Below are 22,051 nucleotides of genomic sequence, written 5' to 3'. Positions count from 1 at the left end.
CAAAAGATAGGGGGCCTTAACTGGGGGAGGCTTATCTAAAAGGGCCTTATCTGGGGGGCTGACGTGCGGGTAACCTTTTGTCACGGCTGGTGGGTGCAACCGGGACTAAAGCTGTCGGCAGGATAAGGATGTGTCGGTAACCTTTAGTCACGGTTGGTGGGTGCAACCGGGACTAAAGCTGTCGGCAGGATAAGGAACAAGACAAAGTAGAAGCGGTGCCGTGCCTATAAAAGGAGCATTGATACGCCTTGCCAAGCAGATCAACAAGCCAAGCAGAGTTTCATTCCCATGCATGAAGCAAAGGGTTGGGAAATCTCCCGTGGCGCAGCTTCTCGAAGATGTCGTTGGTGCACATGCCCTACGGCATCTTCGGAAGCTGCTCCTCGGAAAAATTTCCCTGCAAGCCCGTGAAAGACTCCATCTCCTCTAACAGTGTTGGGGAAAGGGTTCTCATTATTACATAAATGTAGAGATTGTCTTGGGAACTATATATGAAGAATACATTATTACATCGCCATCTACTGCTGTGATCTTTTACGCCGTAGCCATGGAGAATCTTCATCATTTAGCAAGATGCTTGGGTCAATTTTCACCGTGAAGGGCGGAATTTCTTTAAACTTATTATAATCTTCTGACATGTTTGTCTTGTCATCCACTCCCACGATGTTTCTTTTGCCCGAAAGAACTATGTGGCACTTTGGCTCCTCGGTTGATGTATTCTTTTGTTGATTTCTTTTTCTTGATTTGCTAGACATGTCCTTCACATAGAAAACTTGAGCCACCTCGCTGGCTAGGACGAATGGCTCGTCCATGTACGCAAGATTGTTGGGATCCACTGTTGTCATACCGTACTTATCGTATACCTGTACACCGCTGAGCTTCACCCATTTGCACCGAAACAAAGGGACCTTAAAAGTGGGACCATATTCAAGTTCCCATATCTCCTCTATGTATCCATAATATGTGGTGGTTTGCCCATTCTCATCTTTTGCATCGAAGCGGACACCACTGTTTTGGTTGGTGCTCTTTTTATCTTGGTCGATCATGTAAAATGTATTCCCATTTATCTCGTACCCTTGGAATGTACATATGTTTGAAGATGGTAACCTGGCCAACAAGTACAGCTGCTCTACAACAGATGGGTCACTAATGAGATGTCTTTGCAACCAACTGCCGAAGGTATTCATGTGTTGACGTGTAATCAAGGACTCGGGCTAGCCCGGGTTTATTTCTCGTAAAACATTCTTGTGTTTCTCGATGTACGGAGCCACCAATCTGGAATTGTATAGAACTGTGTAGTGTGCTTGATTGAAAGAAATCTTGTCCCTGCACACCGTTGCTTTCCTTCCTAGTGTGCCTTTTCCAGTCAGCCTCCCCTCATACCGAGATTTAGGAACACCAATCGGCTTAAGGTCAGGAAGAAAGTCAACACAAAACTCAATGACCTCCTCAGTTGCGTAGCCCTTTGAGATACTTCCTTCCGGCCTAGCTCGGTTATGAACATATTTCTTTAAGACTCCCATGAACCTCTCGAAGGGGAACATATTGTGTAGAAATACAGGACCGGGAATTTTAATCTCTTCAACTAGGTGAACGAGGAGGTGCGTCATAATATTGAAGAAGGATGGTGGGAACAACAACTCGAAGCTGACAAGACATTCGACCACATCTTCCTGTAATCCTGACAAAGTTTCTAGATCCATTACCTTCTGAGAAATTGCGTTGAGGAATGCACATATCTTCACAATGGCTAGTCGAACATTTTCTGGTAGAAGTCCCGTCAATGCAACCGGAAGCAATTGTGTCATAAGCACGTGGCAGTCATGGTACTTCAGGTTCTGGAATTTTTTCTCCTTCATATTTACTATTCCCTTTATATTCGACGAGAAACCAGACGGAACCTTGATACTGAATAGGGCTTCAAAAAAGATCTCCTTCTCTTGTTTGGTAAGAGCGTAGGCGGCAGGCCCTACAAACTGCCATGGATGATTGCCGTTTCGTCCTTTATGACGTTCCTGGTCCTCCCGTGCTTCGTTGTATCTTTTGTCTTCCCATACACGCCCGGAAAACCTAGAATATTCACACAAAGATTCTTGGTCGGGTGCATCACGTCGATTGCAGAGCGGACTTCCAGGACTTTCCAATATTCTAGCTCCCAAAAAATAGATTTCTTCTTCCACATGGGCGCGTGTCCGTCAGCGTCTTTCGGAATAGGTCGACTGCCTGGACCCTTTCCAAAGATAACATTTAAATCCTTGACCATGTCAAATATATCAACACCACTACGGGGGACAGGCTTCGGACGGCGGTCTACCTCGCCATCGAAATGCTTGCCTTTTTTCCTTAAGGGATGCTTGCGCGGAAGGAAACGACAATTGAACGGGTACACAACTTTTCTGCTTTTTCCCAAATATTTACTTTCAGTCTCATCTAAACAGTGTGTGCATGCATTGTATCCTTTGTTCGTCTGTCCTGAAATGTTACTAAGAGCAGGCCAATCATTGATGGTTACGAATAGCAACGCTCGTAGGTCAAATTCTTGCCCGGTGTGCTCATCCCACACACGTACACCTGGTTTGGCCCGCAACTCCAAAAGTTCATCAACTAATGGCCTTAGGTACACATCAATGTCATTGCCGGGTTGCTTTGGGCCTTGGATAAGCATTGGCATCATAATGAACTTCCGCTTCATGCACAACCAAGGAGGAAGGTTGTAGATACATAGAGTCACGGGCCAGGTGCTGCGACTGCAGCTCTGCTCCCCAAAAGGATTCATGCCATCTGTACTTAGACCAAACCATAACTTCTAGTAGATGATGAAATATCAATGAAAACTGTCGTCTTGTGGCATTTTGACGTGATAGAAATCATTTTTGTACTTAATTATGCACCTGGGCAAAAGGACAATGCGAGGACCACTTCCAGTAGCTTTAACGGGCATCGGTGCCGGCAAGGCTCGCCCGTACCGTCCGCCCGTACCCCTCTCCAGAAGCACCGCCTCGTCAAATATTTTCACCTCCCGCAGACGGATCCGAGATTGGAGACACACAACTCCGCGAAAGCGAGAAACACCACCCCATATCAGATCTCAAAAAGGAACTTTGGAGAAGACAACATCCGGGCTGCTACGTGGATCCTCGGAGGACAAGGCATCATCCCTTTCATCATCATCAACCGGTGCACCATCACCATCATCATCCTCCAACCATAGTTGTAATCTTGAATGTTATTGTGGATTTGTATTCGAATTCGTTCCATTCCCTTAATCCCCTCCATAATATTATGATGATGTTCTTGATTGTCTCCATGTGTGAGTAGTCCTATTAGTTCTTCGGGAGATGGAGAAACCCTAACATGAATATGAGATAAATCTAAGATGATCTATGGTTTTAAGTATTAATGTGTGTTAGTTCTCTCTCTTGATATTATGTGTTCTGCACCATGTAATATTTGCATTATGGTCTCGAGAGGGAACTACTCTTTGAAGAGTGGTAAAGTGAATGGCGGGAAGTGCCATTACCATATCAACGCTCTGACACATAAATAAGGGGGATAAGAGGGGTTCACTAAGCTCATATCGATAACCACGGGGTACTTAATAGCAATAGTCAATATATGGCTTGCAGAAGACTAGTTGTTGTGGTTATTTAGAGATGCGATGACCGATGGCTTTCTGGACGCATCTTATTACAGAGCTCTCCCACACCCAATATGGTTAAAAGCATAATTTATCTTGATTAACATGAATCCTAGTGCTAGAGGTGGATCCAATAGTCACTGAGAACACTTAGTCTTATTAAGTTTCAGCCCATTTCTATTGACGCTTTTACTTCTTTATTTACTTTATATTCAACCTTTTACAACACCCCACTTTAAAACTTTTGAGATTAGAAAACAATTTATAAGTAATCTTTAGTATAAAGTAGCGAGGGGCATTAAGACCCTAACTAGTAGCTCCTCGTGGTTCGGTACTCTTATTTCTAGCTACAATTGATCTATGTTCTTGCAGTTCTCAATGTATTAGGCGTGCGAAATCGATTTGGAAAATTTAGGGCGGAATGGCCTATATAAAAGATGATTAAAAATGACGGGCAGAGTAGTAGACGTCACATTTATACCTATAATGCATGCATAATTATTTGTTTTCTTCTAACTTGTAACACTGAAAATGATTTGGTACTATAAAATCGGACCATCCCTTTGGCAACAACATTAGTTGCAGTTTTAATGTATAATCACCCATCCCTTAATATGGGTGTAATATTATAATAAACTATGTCATATATAGATATAGGGTGCTGTGATGACCTTGGTCATCAAAGTACATCAGACTTGTGTCGAAACAGTGGCCAAATGCGTGTGGGGAACCGAGAATGTTCTTCTATGGAACGAGCTCTCGGTGCCGCACCCTCATCTCCTTTCTCGTCCGTAAGGGAAGGACATGAAGTTGGAATTTATCAAGTTGTATAAATTTGTTGTATGCAATTTGGATCTGCTCCTATTGCAAACATTAAATTTATGTCCTTGGAATGATCTTTATAGATATTATATTATAGACTTTTACATCAAAGGGGATGAAGAACCATTTGTTTTTCATTTTTTTTGGATGCAAGTGGTTACCTGTTATACTTCACGCACCAACCCCACCATTTTCTACATCTCACATGTACTGCCTAGGTGTAATTGAATCTTTTCGTATAGTGGATGTTGTTTTATGCATAAGAAAGTGTGCCTTTTCTCCAGGCTCTTGTAGATCTACTCTGCTTTGCTCTCTTTAGGCAGATGAATTGGAATCTGCTTTTTTCTTCAGTTTTGACGTAGTTTCTGTTGCAAGAAATCAGGCAGCCATGGAAATTTTTGCGGCCACTATGTGGAGTAGAAGACAATACACATAAGGCGAAAGGGAGATGTTTTTTTTGTATGGACTTGTGAATCCGTGTTTGGGACGCGAGGAGGCCCTTGCGCTGCGAGAAAGTGGTTGGACCACTTGCTAATTTAGGAAAGATTCGATGGCCGAATTCTTGCTATTTTAGGAAATATTCAATTTAGATATAAAAGACAGTTCATAAGACTAACCGGCAGCCGGTTACCATGTAGCCGACCATGCACATTTTTTCTCTCTTTTTCTTGAAACCATGCACAAGTTTTTCACTCGTGATAGCTCACAACACGCTGAGCCTCGGAAGTAAGGGAAAGCGACAAGCCCACGACGACGACTTGGGCTCGTACTAGTATCGAGTATCCATGTGCTGTCGTGGGAGGTACACTGCTCCCTTCAACTTTCTATCCATGTGCCGCCGCCGGAATTCGTCGTAGGCCTAGGGATCTAGGGTTTGGATGGACAACGAAGGGGGATCTCTGTCGTACTAACATCAAGTGACTTTGACATGCGATTACATAAGGCATGCACTTAACAGAGAGTGTTAGGACATCTCCAACCGGGCGACCCATCCCGCGCACGCGCGTCCGGATGGGTCGATCCGGACAAAATCCCGGCCCAACGCGGCGACGCACCGCAAAAGCGGACGGCCACGGCGTCCGGAACGACGCAAACCCGGCCCAAATATTGGCTAGGTTTGCGTGGCCGCGGATGGCACGCGCCGTCCGCTCGCGTCCGGGCGTCCGTCGCCTCGTCTCCTTTGGGCCCACCCGGCGGTGACCCGGGAGGGTATTAAATGGGGACTGGAGGGGATCCGGAACTCCACCCCCGTCCCCCCTCCACTCCCGCAGCGAAACCGCCGCCATGGCCCCGAAGCGCGGTTTCGCTCCCGGAGCCCACGACGACGAGGCGAGCGGCGGCCGCCGGCCTCCGCGCCGGCGGCTGCGGCCATCGGCAGGAAACCGAGGCGGCCTCCACATCGGAGAGGCCGCCGCGGCGGCGCGGCATTGCCGCAACCGCCGCCGCCGCTGCTCGAGCCGAAGCCCGAGTCCTCGGAGGAGGACCCGGACATCCGCGCCGCCAAGCTCATCTCGGCGGCGGAGGAGGAGGCCAACCGGCCGGACCTTCGAGATGCCATCCGTACCTCCGAGCCGGAGGAAGCGGCGCGGCCGGCGGAGGAGGAAGCGAGCTGCGGGTGCTCTACGCCCGGGCCCGTCGGGCGCGACGGGACGAGGACGAGCGGCGCGGCGGGAGGAGGCCGGACGCCGCGCCGACGAGGAGCGCCGCGAGGAGCAGCGGCGGCGAGGAGGCCGGGCGTCGCGCGGAGGAGCGGCGCCGCCGGAGGCCAGGCGCCGCGCCCGGCGGAGAGGCGGCCAGCGCCTCGGGGAGGAGGCGCCGCTATCCGCGCCGCCGCTACCTCGGGTCGCTCCGGACCCCCACTCGGCTCGGGAGGAGGCCCCGTGGTCTCCGTGGCCGGAGTCCCCGGCGCGGTCGAGCCACAACGGTGCCTCGCCGCCGGGGACGTCGTCGACGACGACGACGATGCCGACTTTGCCCACGGGGGCTAGGCGGCGCACCGGCGGCCACCGCGCCGCCGACCAAACCCTACTAGAGGGTTTTTAGTTTAAATTTAAAAGCCATATAGGGCTTCTTTTGTCAGTTACTTGCCCAAAATAGGGCTATGTATAAATTTTGCCCAAAATAGGGCATATGTTTATGAAATATCGTTTAAAATTTCCATGTTTCGTTTCTTTTCGTATTTGTCCGATTATGCGGTGCGTCCGCGCGTTGGGCGCAGCGCGCGACCCAAACGGACACGCGGACGCGGGCCGCTGTCCGCGCGTCCGCTCGACCACGCAAACGGCCCAAAACGAACGTGCTGGGCCATCCGTTTGGGTCGCCCGGTTGGAGATGCCCTTAGGCACATAACATTGAGCGCCCACAAGTGGGATCAAGTAGCTCCATAAAGGGGATATCACGGCAACATTTGGTTACCCAACATTCGCTCAAATCAATTGACTACCTAACTTTTCGACATATACTACAATTACAAGAACCCAGATGCTAAATAGTGCTCGGATGCCGGCTGTCAATTCCAGCACTCGATTTCTAGCCGTCCGATGTGCTTGATCGACCCAGGTCGCGGTTCTTTTCCGACAAAATCTCACCTGGCACGTGCTCGCGCTGTGACTAACTGATCCGCTCATCCCCCTCTAGCTGCTGGAGCGGGGAACCAGGAGGAGGACGCGCGAGGCTGCTGCACTGCATAGAGCTCTGCTGAATGGTGAGCGCCCCGTCGCAGCAGCACGCGTGAAGCTCCACCGTCTGCTGCTACAACACAGAACAAATTGAGCTGCTGCTAATCAGATTGGGCGTGTTCTGAACTTCTGATTTTGCTTCTACAAATTTCCTTCGTGCTGCTGCAATCAATTTATGAGCACGTGAAAGGTGGATAAAAAGATGCAGATATTGACTAGTAGCATGTTCGGTGGTGAAGGGATAAGACGAGGAATAGAAGATGGGTGGTGGATAACAGGATAAGCATAAGATGAAATGTTGCATTTTAGGACCTACTCCGTACTTGTGTACTGCTAGTACTAATTAATCTATCGCTATGTGTGAGATGACTGTTGCGCTGTTGCAACCTTTCTTTCACCTCGCTCGATTCGTTCACACCATCGACGTATGTTGAGCTAGACGGTCCGCGCGCCAACCCACCCTCCCCATCGTCATGGAGTTTCGACCGACTGCCATTCGGCAAAGGCTCTTGTTGTTAAGTTGTATACACCACTAATACTAAGTTGCATATTCATTGTTGCTAAGTTGTACACGTCACTAGTGCTAAGTTGCTTACCCATATGTGAAGTTGTCTACCTATTACAACAACTTATCTCAAGGAAAGTCGTCCCTATAAATACATTTACTTTTCCTTCTAAATTGTCTACCGCTAGTGCAAAGTTGCATGAGTTTTCTTATCACGATGTCGCCACCTCGCTTCATCTCGCTCAATTCGTTCATGTTGCTGACATATGCCGAGCTAGATAGTTCGCGCACAATCTCGCCCTCGACATTATCCTAGAGCCTTGGCTCGCCACCATTCAGACTAGCTCCGTGGATGGCTAAGCACCATCAGTATCAAAGCGATATCCCCTTCGGCTTCTTGCAACTCGTGTAGAGCATTGTGTATTGCTCACGGGATAGACTACGTACATTCGCATTGATCGTGATGTGTTGTGGCAGCAGCATCACAAAGTCAACATACTTGTTTCTTCACACATGTGCTAAATTGCATTTTTGTCAGTGATATTATAGGTTTCACATATGAGCCAATTTGTATTTTGCAAACAATAAATTGGTCACTCTCACATTTGCTAAGCCGTGTTTGTAGACGGTAAATTTTGATTTACACAGATACTAAGTTGCATAACCACTACTATTTCTAAGTTGTATACCGACAAATACTTAGTTGCATACTCACTACTAGTGTTAAGTTCCATGTGTTGCCTATCGCGATGTCGCAACCTCTTTTCATCTTGCTTAATTTTCTCATGTTGTTGACATATGCTGAGCTGGACAGTTCGCCCACCATCTCGCCCTCTCCATCGTTCTAGAACTTTGACCCACCACCGTTCGGACTAGCTCCGTGGAGGCTAAAGCACCATCGGTATCAAAGTGATATCCCCTTCGGCTTGTTGCAACTTGTGTAGCATCACGTGTCTTGGATCACATGATCGGCCACATTGGAGTTGATCGAGATGGATTTGTACCTCGCGGCGGCGGCAGCAACGAAGACAAGAAAATTATTTCTTCACACATGTGCTAAGTTGCATTTTGTCAGAGGTATTATTGGTTTCACATATGAGCTAAGTTGTATTTTGCACCCAATAAATTGTTCACGCACAAATATGCTAAGTAGTGTTTATAGATGGTGAAATATTTATTCACACATGTGCTAAGTTGTATACCCACTATTTCTAAGTTGTATACCTGCTAATATTAAGTTGTATACTCAGTGTTATTAAGTTGTATATCCACTATTGTTAAGTTGTATACCCACTATGATTAAGTTGCATCCATTGTCCAATATATTTTACCACGCCTAAGTTGTATATCAGTGCCACCAAGTTGGCTAGAACAATTATAGTAAAGTTGCACACAACTATCATGAACTTGGAAGTCCATGCGTCTAAGTTGCCTACAACTAGTACTAAATCGGCTACCATGATTTGTTATGAAGTAGCGCACCATTTTCGTGAAATTGCCTACCGTTGCATCTACCTTGCACATTATTTGGCATATGCGTTGACACTAAGTTGGCTACCTCGAAAACCAAGTTACCAACAATAATATTGTCACGGTCAAATTGTAAATAGTGAACTTTCCTATCACTATACCTAAGTTGCATACGGGTAGTACTAAGTCGGCTAGCATAATTATCGTGAGGTTGTGTATCTTTGTCGGGAAGTTGCATATCGATATGCCTAAGTTGTGTATTGATTTGTTATGAAGTTATATTTTCATTGCGATTAAGTTATCTAGTTACCCACGACACTCGAAATTATGATGGACAACTAGTAATGCAATGTTGCAAGTCTCATTACTATGAAGTTATTGGCTATTGTTGTTAAGTAAGTACCTTAGTAAATAAGTTGGCTATGAAGTATACAAAAAATATGGTGTAAGCAACTTTTGTACAAAGTTGTTTTTCTCCAACAGTAAAGTTGGTTTATCACGGTAACATAGTTGCTTTTCGAATTTTTTTGTTTATCGAAACATGTATAAATTGGATCTAGTTTCGAAGATCTCATCGCGATAAGCCCAACGGTGAAAGCGGATTGCAATTCCGACACACGGTTTACGAGTTGTGACTTTTTGATTTTTCTTCTTATGAAATTAAATGCGCACGTGGAGTATTTTTGCATGATTCAGCGAGCTATCCTTAACTTTCTTTTTCTGGATATTGAAGACTTTCCTTTTATGGGTGAGTGCTTAGACGAGTAAATTGGCACCCGGATGCTGTCTAGTCAGGTCCTTACAAGAAACAGCGGGCCTTTTGAGCCATGTGTGTCTAAAATGGAAGGTTCCTATAGAAGTAAGGAGGGCTGAGCCTCGGAAGTAAGGGAAATCGGCAAGCCCACCAACGGCGACTTGGGCTTTTACTTGTATCCAGTATGGAGTGACGAGTGGCCAGTCTCGGGCTTGACCGGAACAACGGGGTGGATCCGATCCGGCAGTTGTGCGAACCGTTGCTAGCACAAGGAGACACGCGCCCCTCACTCGCTCGCTGGCGTGCGTCCGGACCATCTAGCGATTCTGTGTAAACCGCAGGGGCCTTGTCCGAAAGATGCCCACCCGCACCCGACAATGGAGCATAAAATTCCCCAACCTTGCAATCGCGTCACTCCTCCTGGAACCCTAGGACTAGATGGCATAGCCACCATTTCTGGACACAATCCGCCCGCCGCCGCCGCCAGCGCCATGCCGCCGTTCCGGCGCTGGGCGGATCTGCCGCCGGATCTCCTCTGCCGCATCGGGGACAGCCTCGACCTCAAGTGCTACGCCAGCGCGCGCGGGGCCTGCACGGCGTGGCGATGCGCGCTCTCGCCGCCCTCCCCCTCGCTCCTCGTCGTCCTCGACGACGCCCGCTGCTGCCCCTCCGCCGCCTCGCTCCCCACGCACCGCTCCTTCGAGCTCAAGGCCATCCTCTCGGGGGGCCGCTGCGTCGGCTCCAGCAACGGCTGGCTCGCGCTCTCCGTCTGCCTCTACGGCGGCCAGAGCATGTTCAGCCTCTTCAACCCCATCACCGCCGCCGAGATCATCCTGCCGCCGCTCATCTACGAGAGCCGCTGGGTCTCCAAGCTCGTCTTCGCGCCCAACCCCGCCAGGGACGACTTCGCCGCCGCCGCCATCTGCGACATCGACAGGCTCGCCTACGTCACCGCCGGGGCCAGGCGCTGGGCCATCCTCGACCCCGTCCGCCTCACCGCCGGGGATCAGCTCGCCGACGTCGTCTACCACGATAAAGGTAGGGTCTACTGCCTCACCCGCTACGGGGACGTCCACGTGCTCCGCCTGCCGGAGCGCCGCCGCCGGAAGCCCATCATGGTCGAAGATCCCGCCGCCGGCCCCTCATCGGGACCATCGATACCGTTACTCTCCTACTCCTCCACCGCGGACCGTGCCGCGCTTCGTTTCCAGGGGAGGCGGACCCAAACCCAGCAGCAGCGCAACATGCGCATGATCTGCTACGAGCATCGACGATGGAGAGAGCAGCATCCAATCGCGATCCCGCCGGCCACAATGAAGGGCACCTACTGCACCGATCTCTTCATGCCTCTTCGGAGAGTTCCTCCTGGATCTGTTGGGCCAGACCTAAATGCGCCGGCCACGGTCGAGCCCTTCCTGCCTGACGGCAACCTTCCGTTCGACCCTGCCACCAGTTTTGCCCCGCCATACAACACAGTCTCTGTTTTCACCAGTGCCAAGAACCTGGTCTTTTGCGACGGCAATATGTACCAGATCTGGAGGAACGCGAGCTGCACGGTTACTCTGCAGCTGCCCGGAGGCGGCCATCGCCGCGTAGCAGAGAATGAGGTGCTGGTTCTGAGGTATTATCCGCGTCGCCAGCCATGCTGGGATGCTGTGCAAGATTTGGGGGGCTATTCTGTTTTCGTTGGGAGGAACAACGCGGTGTCCATGTATGCCGAAGGTGTTCTCGGGCTCAAGGGTAACTGTGTCTACTGGATCGGCGGGAGGGGCAGGGATCAGGGCATGGTCTTTGACATGGCAACTGGGAGGTCTACACCTTGCCTTCCTGCAGCTGGTGTCGTACCGGGTGCTCCGCAGAGCACAATCTGCTGGTACTTTCTCAGTGACATGGTGAATAACTGCAACAATAATGAAGGCAGGAGAGTTTATCAGACCCGGGCAAGAGTCCGGGCCGATCGTGAACAAGATATGGAAACGGAAGAGTGATGATGCGTCGCCAAGCTGCTTGGCGACATAGTGAGCTCCACCAGCCATGCTGGGCTGGTGGAAGTTATTTGCCTGAGCAGCAAGAGCCTGATCTCAAGATGCCAAGAGATCTGGCACTGTAATTGCTTCATTTAGCCAATAGTTTGTTCTCATTTACAGATTCCCTAAAATAATTTGCTTCAGTCTGTTGTTGGTGTGTCGTCCATATCATCTTTATATGTTGTTTTTTATGTCATGTAATGGAATAATTGTTGTTGTAAGCTTATGTCCATCATATTATGATGGAATAAGGAAGAGGATATTCAAATATTCGTGAGTTTGAATTGTTATTTAATCGCTGTATCACTTTGTTGTGCTGAAGTTTCTTTTGTACCTCAAAACTGCTTTTTTGCCGAAAGAACATGCGCATCATACTGGTGTTTTATTCCTCTTCTGTCAATTTTATCACAAACCCACGATATATACACAACATCCATGAGCTACATGGTAACAGATGGTCTGAGCTCAGAACATCACAACCTGAGACAGAACACTGGCTGAAGTGCTCGTACAGTCAAGATCCCATAGCAACTTCATTGTAGTATGCTGGTTTCCATGGATGAAGAGTATATTCATGTATTGGCGAGCTGGAATTGTTCTATCATCGCTGTATGGCTGTTCTCTTCTTTAAGTTCCTTTTGTACTTGAAAACTGCTTGCTGAGCAAACAAGCAAATGCAGTGCTAACATGGAAGTTCTTGTCATATTATTTCTCTCTATTTCTTCAATGTTATCACAATCCCACAATATATGCAACACGGAACTACATGGTTACAGATAGCCTGGAGTCAAAACATCACAATCTGGGAGAAAACATTGAAGTGCTTGTCCAGTCAAGATCCCATAGCAACTTCATTGTAGTTTGCTGGTTTCCATGGATGAAGAGTATATTCAAGTATTGACGAGCTGGAATTGTTCTTTCATCATGTATGGCTGTTTTCTTCTTTAAGTTCTTCTTGTACCTGAAAACTGCTTTGCTGAGAAAACATGCAAATGGTAGTGCTAACATGGAAGTTCTTGTCATATTATTTCTCTCTATTCTTTCAGTGTTATCACAATCCCATAATATATACAACATGGAACTACATAGTTACAGATAGTCTGAACTCCGAACATCACAATCTGAGACAGAACACTGAAGTTCTTGTCCAGTCAAGACCCCACAACTTCATTGTAGTATGCTGGTTTCCATGGATGAAGAGTATATTCAAGTATTGGCGAGCTGGAATTGTTCTTTCATTGTTGTATGGCTGTTTTTCTCTCTTTAAGTCCTTTTTGTACTCTACTTGAAAACTGCTTGCTAAGAAAACATGGGTGGCAGTCCTAACATGGAAGTTCTTGTCATATTCTTTCTCTATTCTTTCAATGTTATCACAATCCCATAATATATACATGGAACTACATGGTTACAGATAGTCTGAACTCCGAACATCACAACCTGAGACAGAACACTGAAGTGCTTGTCCAGTCAAGATCCCGTAACTTCATTGTAGTATGCTGGTTTCCATGGATTAAGAGTATATTCAAGTATTGGAGAGCTGGAATTGTTCTTTCACCATTGTATGGCTGTTTTCTTCTTTAGTTTCTTTTTGTACTTGAAAACTGCTTGCTGAGCAAACATGCAAATGACAGTGCTAACATGGAAGTTCTTGTCATATTATTTCTCTCTATTCCTTCAATGTTATCACAATCCCACAATATATACAACATAGAACTACATGGTTGCAGGTAGCCTGAAGTCAAAACATCACAATCTGGGAGAAAACATCCAAGTACTTCTCCAATCAAGAACCAATAGCAACTTCAGTTTATGGTGGTGTCCATGGTTCTAGTAATATCCCGTAGCAACTTCAGTTTATGGTGGTGTAGGTGGATGAACACTGAGCTACAACGCCCGCAGCAACTGCACAACTTCATACATGGCCGGTCTCTGTTCAGGCTTCACTGAGGTGCAGCGCACTGCAAGCGCCAGGGCTGCCTGCATCCCCTGTTGGGCGGTGCAGGATATGCTCGGATCAAGTATCTGTGACGCGCCATCGATCAAGTTGATTCGCCTCCGCACCCAGCTCACGATGTCTGAGCAGTCCTTGGCCGCCGGCTGCTCTGCCGGCCTCCCGGTGATCAGCTCCAGAAGAATTACCCCAAAGCTGTATACGTCCATGAAGTTTGTTGGGTTCTTGGTGAAGTTTTGCTCTGGTTTCAGGAAAACAGAAGCGAACTTCAGTTAAATGTGTAACCATGAATCTACTGTGCAATTATGCAGTCAGGTTAGTACTAAAACAATGTATTCCTCTATCCATAAAACGATGTCTCAACTTTGTCAAAATCTGGATGTATCTATATACTAAATCGGTATAGATACATCTAAACTTTAACAAATTTGAGACATCCTTTTATACTCTGCATATGGGTGACTAGTACACAAGGTGCTTCTGAACATCTGAACTGCATATGCAGACACTTCAAAGTGTACACATTCGGCTCCGTTCCGGCGTGTCCGAATGTCTTCTTGGTGACCTCCTCTTGCTGTGAAGTCGAAGCTGCCCCTGGGCGGTGTACGATGACCTTTAAGAGGCGGTCCGGTGAAGGTCCTATTTGGCGCTTGTCTTGCGCATCTCCTCTCCGAGGCTCGTCTTCAGAATCGAAGCTGCCGGACTCTCCTCGAAGGGTCATCTGTTTGGCATAGACCGACTTGAGCTTCTTCTCTAGCTTTTGTGGGTAGCCAGGATGGCTAGGTGTGCCCCTTGGGGCGGGGTGTGTGGCTGTGGGGGTGCTTTTGGTACCGTTGTTGTTGGTTTTCGCCCGGTTTTCTCCTAAAAACCGGGCACCTTTTGCTTAATGAATGAATGAGGCAAAGCTTTTGCCTCCGTTTTCAAAAAAAAAAAGTGTACTGATTCAGCTAAAGAAATGCATACCTGGCGCGATGTAGCACTTGTGATTTAAATCCGAATCCAAGGAAGATCGGTATGCCTTTTCCCCGACAACACGATGAATCCCAAACCCTGCAACCCTGGGCTCGAGGTCATCAGCAAGAAGAACATTGCTCGACTTCATATCACGATGGAGCACGCAAGAAGTATAATCATGGTGAAGGTACGCCAGTCCTTGAGCAACTCCCAGTGCAACCTTTAGCCTGTCGTTCCATCCCAGCGTGAATTTCGGCGCGTAGATCATATCTTGTAAGCTTCCTTTCTGAAAGTATTCATATATCACGCTGACCTCTCCTTCTGAGTAGCAGAAGCCTATGATCTTTGCAATATTCTTGTGCCGGATTTTCGCCAGTACTTTCATCTCATTCTTCACTTCTCTGAATGTTAGCTTGCCTGAACAGAACAGCCGCTTTACTGCTACTCTTTGCCCATCTTGTAGCTCGATCAGATAGACCTTTCCAAATGCTCCCCTGCCAATGACGTTCTTCTCGTGGAATGCGGTGAACAATTCCTCTCCGGTGACCTTGATTGGGTGAAAGAGCACCAGCTTCCATGGGGATGATTTCTTGCCTTGTACCCTCCTGCAAATTGCAAATGCTCCTATAGCCAGCAGCGCCGCCCCGGTAACGAATGAGGCTACGGTTGCGGCCAATGCTAGCCTCTGATGCTTTCTCGATGGTGCATCGCAGTCGTTCGGCAGTCCCGGACCGCAGAGCCCGGGGTTCCCTTCAAGAAACACGGCAGGAAGGCCGGAGACCAGCTGCGGAGGCACAGGGCCAGAGAGACGGTTATACGAGACGTTGAGCAGCGCAAGCTTCAGGTTCTGGAGCTCTGCCGGAATGGCGCCGGTGAGGCCGTTGCTGGACAGGTCAATGTAGGTCAGCACGGGCAGGTCACCGAGAGACGCCGGTATCGTCCCTGTGAAACCGTTGCTGGAGAGGCGCAGCGACACCAGCCTCTTGCAGGTCCTGAGCTCGGGGACCGGGCCGGAGAGCGCGTTGTGGGAGACGTCGATGATGCTCATCGCCGGCGAGTCGCAGAGGTTGTCCGGCAAGGTGCCGCTGAGCTGGTTCAGGGAGGCGGAGAAGCGGTACATGGTGCGGATCGTGCCGATGGTCCGAGGTATCGCGCCGGAGAGGCTGTTGTTGTCAACCTGGACCTGCTCGAGCCGAGACGCCCCGGCGGGGAGCTCGGGCAGCCGGCCGGAGAAGCGGTTGTTCTCGGCGCGGATCACCTGCAGGTCCGGCAGCGACCACAGGCCGGCGGGCAGCTCCCCGGTGAAGGCGTTTCCCTGCACCTGGAACCTCTGCAGCATCAGGCAGTTCTGGACACCGTTCGGGAACGGCCCGGAGAAGCCATTCCGTGACAAATCGAGCGACAGCAGCTTCTGAAACTTGAGGCCGAACCCCGGCGGCACGGCTCCGGTTAAACTGTTCGTGGACAGATCGAGGGCCTCGAGCTGCTCGAGCCCGAGGAAGGTGTCGGGGATGGCGCCGCTGAACCCGGAGCCCTGCAGGAAGAGCCACCTGAGGCTGGCCATGCGGCCGAGCTCCGGCGGCAGCGGGGACTCGAGGAACTGGTTCCCGGACAGGTCGAGGTAGTGGAGGCTGGTGAGGTTCCGGAACAGCGCCGGGTGGAGCACGCCGGAGAGGCGGTTGCCGCGGAGGTCGAGCACCTGGAGCGCCCGCAGCGCGGCGAGGCCCGGCGGCACCGTGCCCTCGATGTCGTTGCCGGCGAGGTCGAGCGAGGCGAGGCCGGCGAGCGCGGCGAGCTGCTCCGGCAGCGGGCCCCAGAAGGCGCCGGCGCTGAGGTTGAGGGAGACGAGCGAGGCGCAGCGCGAGAGCTGCAGCGGGACGGTCTGGTTGAAGGCGTTGCCGGCGAGGCTGAGGCCGGCGAGGCCCGGCACGCGGCAGAGCGCGGAGGCGTTGATGTCGCCCGAGAGGCCGAGGACCTGGAGGGAAAGGGAGACGGTGGCGGAGGAGGTGTTGGTGGCGGCGGCGGCGGCGGCCGTGCAGGTGACGTGCGGCCAGTTGCAGTAGGGCGTGGAGCTGGACCAGGAGGCTAGGGCGCCGGCGGGGTCGTGCAGGGAGGCCTTGAAGCTCAGCAAGAGGTCATGTACTGGCTGCTCCGCTTCTGCCGCCGAGGACGGGGTGGTGATGAGCAGCGATAGGAGGAGCAAGAAGAGTGGTAGATGGGCGACGTTGGTGGAGGCCATGGACACGGAGGAGGTAGCCGGCCGGCGAGCTGCCATGGACAATGAGTGAGGACTGAAGGTGTGACCGAGCGAGAGGTAGAGACAGTGGGTGTTGTGCTGTTGGTCAAGGCCTTGCTGTTTCGTGGGCCACTGGAGATGTAGAGCGCTACGTATGAGAATGAGACGAGGGAGGATTGACATGTGCTTTTCACTAGCGTGTAAATAAGCTGCAGGCTCTGCAGGATTTGTTGGTAGGCTGAGTCAGGTTTGATGCAGCAGCTTTTGCGTCCCGTGGAACTTTTGGACGGGACACGGGCGCTTTTGGACTTTGGAGTGCCGCCCTTGTCCTTGGTGTTGGAGGTTGATGTGCTCGATTTTCACAAATTCGACCCTTTTTCAAAAGTTCAGCATAATTTAATTCTATTTTTAAAAAATATTTAAAATCTGACCCCTTTTAGTAGCACCACTCTCCGGAGCGCTACCTTCTCTACCGTAGCGCCTCGAGCAGCGGCTATATGTGATAGCATGGTGAGGTGGGGCCCACGATTCGCGACGTCAACTCCCTTGGCAAGGGCGCTTACCCTTTTGAAGTTCAACTCCCCAAAAAAGGGTGCTACCCACTTGAAACATGTTAAGTCGCGTCGTCTGCACCATCCCCTCCACCTACCAATTACCCCTCAGACCCCGACCATGAACAAAGTAGGGTGCGTCCACATCTCTCTCCCCTCTCAAATCCCTCCACCCAAAATCCCTCAGATCCAAAGGTTTCTCCGTGAATTTCGGTCTCCCCTTGATGTAAAGAGGTGTTCTCCCCTTGATGGCCTGCTTGCCATGGTGTTCGTTGACGATGCTCTGGCGGCTAGGGTTTGGAAGGAGGCGAGTGGAGTGAGCAGTGTGCGCTCTGTCGAGGCCTATTTATCACCGGGAGGAGGCCGCTGCAGCATTTTCTCCAGCGGGCGCGTGGAAACCCGCACGCCGTCAAGTGGGAAAGTGGAAGCGTCGACGACGAGACGTGTCCTTGCCGCCTAACGGGGGAACCGGTGCCGCCATAATGGATCTTTATTAATTTTGACTAGACGGCGTGCCGCTAACAATACTGGCCTAGACGACGGGTTCCGACGTGGCACACGTCGCGGCTCTTGTCTGGTACGCCCAGGTCATCCCCCATGGGTAAGGGACGGGCTAGGATGCCGGACAGAATATTAGGCCACGCCGGATGCTAAACTTGGCTGAGGGCCACCACTGGGCGACGAATTTTCCCAAAATCCTTTTTTTAACAAGAAGGTGGTAATTCATTGAAGTAACACGTGGCGAGTACAATTTGCATACATGCCCCTTACAAAGACTCGCCCTAAAGAACCTGATATTTTAGGATAAGGCATGCATATTTAAGCAACACACCCCATAAGAAAAAGTACAAAAGAAATCAGGTCATGGGACTTCTCCGCCACCGCTCGTCGGCATCCTCGAAGCGTCGCCGCCAAGGAACATGGAGAGGTCGATCGCACTCCTTATTCCGGCGAAGAACCGATGCCGCTGGTCACCTCCAAGCCGTCGGGAACGAATCACTTGGCGACGAGGACACGTCGAGCTCCAGCATAGGCGGAGGAAGGCCTCCGCCATGGAGGTTGAACAAGGGCCACCTTGTCGGCCGTAGATCGCAGCAGCCATGGTGTCAGTTGCGTGGTTCTCCTCGTTGTTGATGAACCACCGAAGAGAGAGCCGGCACCATCTAGGCAAGACCACCTCTCCACCCCTTATTCTCCCCTCGCCTCCACGGCCGGCCAGAGAAAGAAGCAGGGCAGAGCAGAATCTCCACAGATAACCCCAGTCAACCCTACAAGTCGCCTGTTAGCAGGGGAAGAAGAAGCATCAACGCAAGATCCCTCTCGCATCCATGGCTGACCAGGGAACAGAGCTTGCTGATGACTTCAAAGTCGCCGCACTTCTTCTCCTCGCCACCACGGCGGCCAGAAGAAGTGGGGAAGCCTCCAACCGCTTGCACAGAGAGAGATGCCTAAAGAGCCCTTTATTGAAGGAGATCCCGGAGTAGAAGAACCTCCGCCTTGCTCCAACCATCGGAGCTCACCGCTGCAGTTCCACCGCCGGAAGAACTAGATCCTGGCCAGAGATCTTGTTTCTCTACTCCTAAAAACCGGCAAACGTACCGAAAACCTACTCCTAGTCCTAGATCCTACTCCGGCGTCTCTCCTCTGCCGTCTCCGGCTGGCTAATCCGACAGAGATAGCTCGGAATCGGCCCAGCCAGAGGAGGTCAACTCTTAGAGACGGAGGGAGGAGAAAGGGGAGGGGAGGGGAGGGGGGAGGATGCTCCACGAAATCCAAAAATCCTTTTTGAAGGCCCCTTTGTAGCACACAGCTGGGATGCTCTGCCGGCGCCTGACGAGTTTATCGTACGGGACCTGGGAGCAGGACACAACGGGGCGACCACAGCCAGTTGGGCCCGTTTGGTAGCCTGGGCCCGATTCCTGGCTCACTGCAGAGTGGTGCAAGCACAGTTGCGCGTCCAGAACGAGCCACGGGCCAAAATTGGCCTGTTGTTTGGTAGGTCGGGTTGCATCGGCTGGGTCAAAAAGGCCTTTATGTTTGTTTGCCTGCAGCCAACCCAAAATCTCGATGGAGATGAGATTAGACATGTTTTGTACCATACAGGCATGCCGAAGGTTACCTCTTATGTACAACGGGTAGCCTTACCATGCTCTCACCTCCCATCACACATAAATCACAGTTCATGATAGTTGCAAACTTACAAAGCATAGCGGGTCACGAAATCATCCCTAGCTACTACAAATGGTAGTTCATAACACGATGCTCCCTAGCTACTACGAATTGCAGTTTATCATAACGGGGTCGTTCAACATACGGGGTTCGAAAAGGGGTTCGAGAAACAGGGATCATAGGGGGTTCTTCTTCTTCACTTCTTCTTCACTTCTTCACTTCTTCTCAGATGGTGGTGTTGCCTCTGGCTTCCCACATTGCGTCTGCCCACTCTTGCTTCTTCACCTTCCAGGCATCATTGTCGCATGCGCCCACGCCATGGCCGGTTTCTACTTCATCAAAAGCAACAACTTCTTCGAAGAACTCATCCTCACCCTAACCTAGGATCCAGTTGTGAAGAATGCAGCAAGCAAGGACCAGCTTTACTTGAGTGTCAAATGTGTGGAACGTTTTTTGGTCAAGGACCTTGAACCTGTTCTTCAATGCAGCAAAGGCCCTCTCAATGGTGACTCTAAGGCTTGAGTGTCTCAGATTGAACAACTCTCTCGCATTCAAAGGTTGGTGCTTCGCAGAGAACCCGTTGAGGTGGTACCTTGTTTTCCTGAAGGGAGGTAGAATTCCAGGTCGGCATGCATATCCAGCATCTCGAAGGTAGAACTTAACCTCAGGGATTTGCAACCCATCAGGCCTTGACAAGCTATCGGCCAGGATGCTCGCATCATGGGCTGAACCCTCCCACCCAGCAAGCACGTAGGTGAACCTCATATCAAAATCCACATCTGCTAGCACGTTCTGGCTGGTGTAGTGCTTCCTTCCGCAGAATGTTGCAGACATTGATCTCGGTACCTTTGCAGCGACATGAGTACCATCAATTGCCCCAATACAATCATGTAATTATGACAGTACCACACATCTGATAGGTAGAAGGAACATGATTTTGTACTCACCCTGAAATAGGGGAACCACCTGTAGCTGTTCTTGATCTTGTGTGGTGTGTTCAGTGATGTTGGCTTGATCATTTCACCTCTAAGATCCCCAATTGCGTACAACACCTGTTGGAAGTACGGAGAGATAGTCTCCATGGATTGCCTAAATGTGTTATGGATGACTCTGAACATCTGGTTATGACCCACGACATGAAGAAACATTACGACTTGTTCTTCGATAGAGGTGTGGATGCTATCAGTCAGCAGTCCTCTACCTCTGAACGTTTTCACAAGTGCATAGAAAGGGGATCTTCTCATTCGTAGCATCTGGATAGCATCTACGTCGTTGCAGTTGTAGATGTGGTTTAGGTTGGCAATCCTCTCCTGATCTCGTTGTACCATAGGACCGTAAGTCACACGAGGAAAAGCAGCATGCCTAACTGCTCTCTTGTTCACCATCAGGATCCAGGCTTGGATGCAAATGATGAGTGTTGCGGCGTGATGCACAAGCTGGAGCTGGTCGCTCTACTCAAACAAGATCTATGCATTACAAACGGTCTTATCGAACACAACTAGTTCTACCAACATGAATCTAAAACTACAGTAGAGCAGAGGAGTTTCCCCTTACCTCCGTTATGGCGGACGAAGGACACGACCGAAAGCCGCCGCAGATGTGCGCAGGCTCCGCCACGGCTGGAGAAGAGGACCCTGGTTCAGCGCCGGAGACCGAAGGGGGATGCGCGCTGCCAGATCTGGATCACCACCGCCAGTGCGAAATTTGGGGGAAGGAAAAATTTGGGAGGGGGCTAATGGAGAGGGTAACCAAAGAGGGATGTTACCCCTACCTTTGTCGCGCAACGCCGCTCGGATTTTGGCTTCTCCCGCCATGCCGAGGCGAAGCTCCCGCGCGAACGGCATTATCGATTTTTTTCTCGCCATGGCCTGGCCCTGGAGAAACCGTCAAACTAGGCGTTCCTCCGGGATCTGTCCCGAAGGTGCTTTAAAACCAGTGCTATGCAAGAACGTGACTAAGACCAGGAAACCAACGGCCCCAAAAATGCTGAGCGATGCGAGCCAGGGACACCCAAGCTACCAAACGCGCCCTTGGTTGCCGTCTAGGTAGGCAAGTCAAGTGATGCAGGAATGGACCGTGGATTCTGATCTCGCTTTCTCTCTTTCAAGGATACGCATAGACATGGTCACGATTGGAATGGATAACTGGAACATCACGAATTCCCTAGTGTGTAACTACCATTCTACAGCCTCTACTGACTCTAACCACCACTCTACAGTACTAGTGTCTACTTGTGAAGTCGTTGCTTTGGCCTCTGTCTCCATCATTAAGCTGGGCTGATAGTGCGAGTGGTTACA

The 22,051-nt window shown here is 50.2% G+C and overlaps 2 protein-coding genes across 2 annotated transcripts; one reads left to right on the top strand and one right to left on the bottom strand.

Annotated features, from left to right (window-relative positions):
- Nucleotides 1-10,278: 10,278 nt before the first annotated feature.
- LOC124675973 lies at nucleotides 10,279-12,199 on the top strand. The gene has a single exon (XM_047212060.1). The coding sequence runs from the start codon at nucleotides 10,358-10,360 to the stop codon at nucleotides 11,852-11,854; it is 1,497 nt and encodes a 498-aa protein (XP_047068016.1). The 5' UTR covers nucleotides 10,279-10,357; the 3' UTR covers nucleotides 11,855-12,199.
- Nucleotides 12,200-13,747: 1,548 nt separating this feature from the next.
- LOC124671866 (probably inactive leucine-rich repeat receptor-like protein kinase At5g06940) lies at nucleotides 13,748-17,037 on the bottom strand. Its single transcript, XM_047208185.1, is given in 2 exon segments — nucleotides 13,748-14,085; nucleotides 14,808-17,037. Coding segments are annotated over 2 exon segments (2,568 nt in total).
- Between the last annotated feature and the right edge of the window lie 5,014 nt (nucleotides 17,038-22,051).

This window comes from Lolium rigidum, chromosome 7, assembly GCF_022539505.1.
Source record: "Lolium rigidum isolate FL_2022 chromosome 7, APGP_CSIRO_Lrig_0.1, whole genome shotgun sequence".
Classification (NCBI taxonomy): Eukaryota; Viridiplantae; Streptophyta; class Magnoliopsida; order Poales; family Poaceae; genus Lolium; species Lolium rigidum.
This window is presented reverse-complemented; position numbering and strand designations above follow the sequence as displayed.

Excerpts from the sequence above, each read along its gene's own strand:
- LOC124675973 (XM_047212060.1), top strand. The coding sequence starts at position 10,358 with ATGCCGCCGTTCCGGCGCTGGGCGGATCTGCCGCCGGATCTCCTCTGC.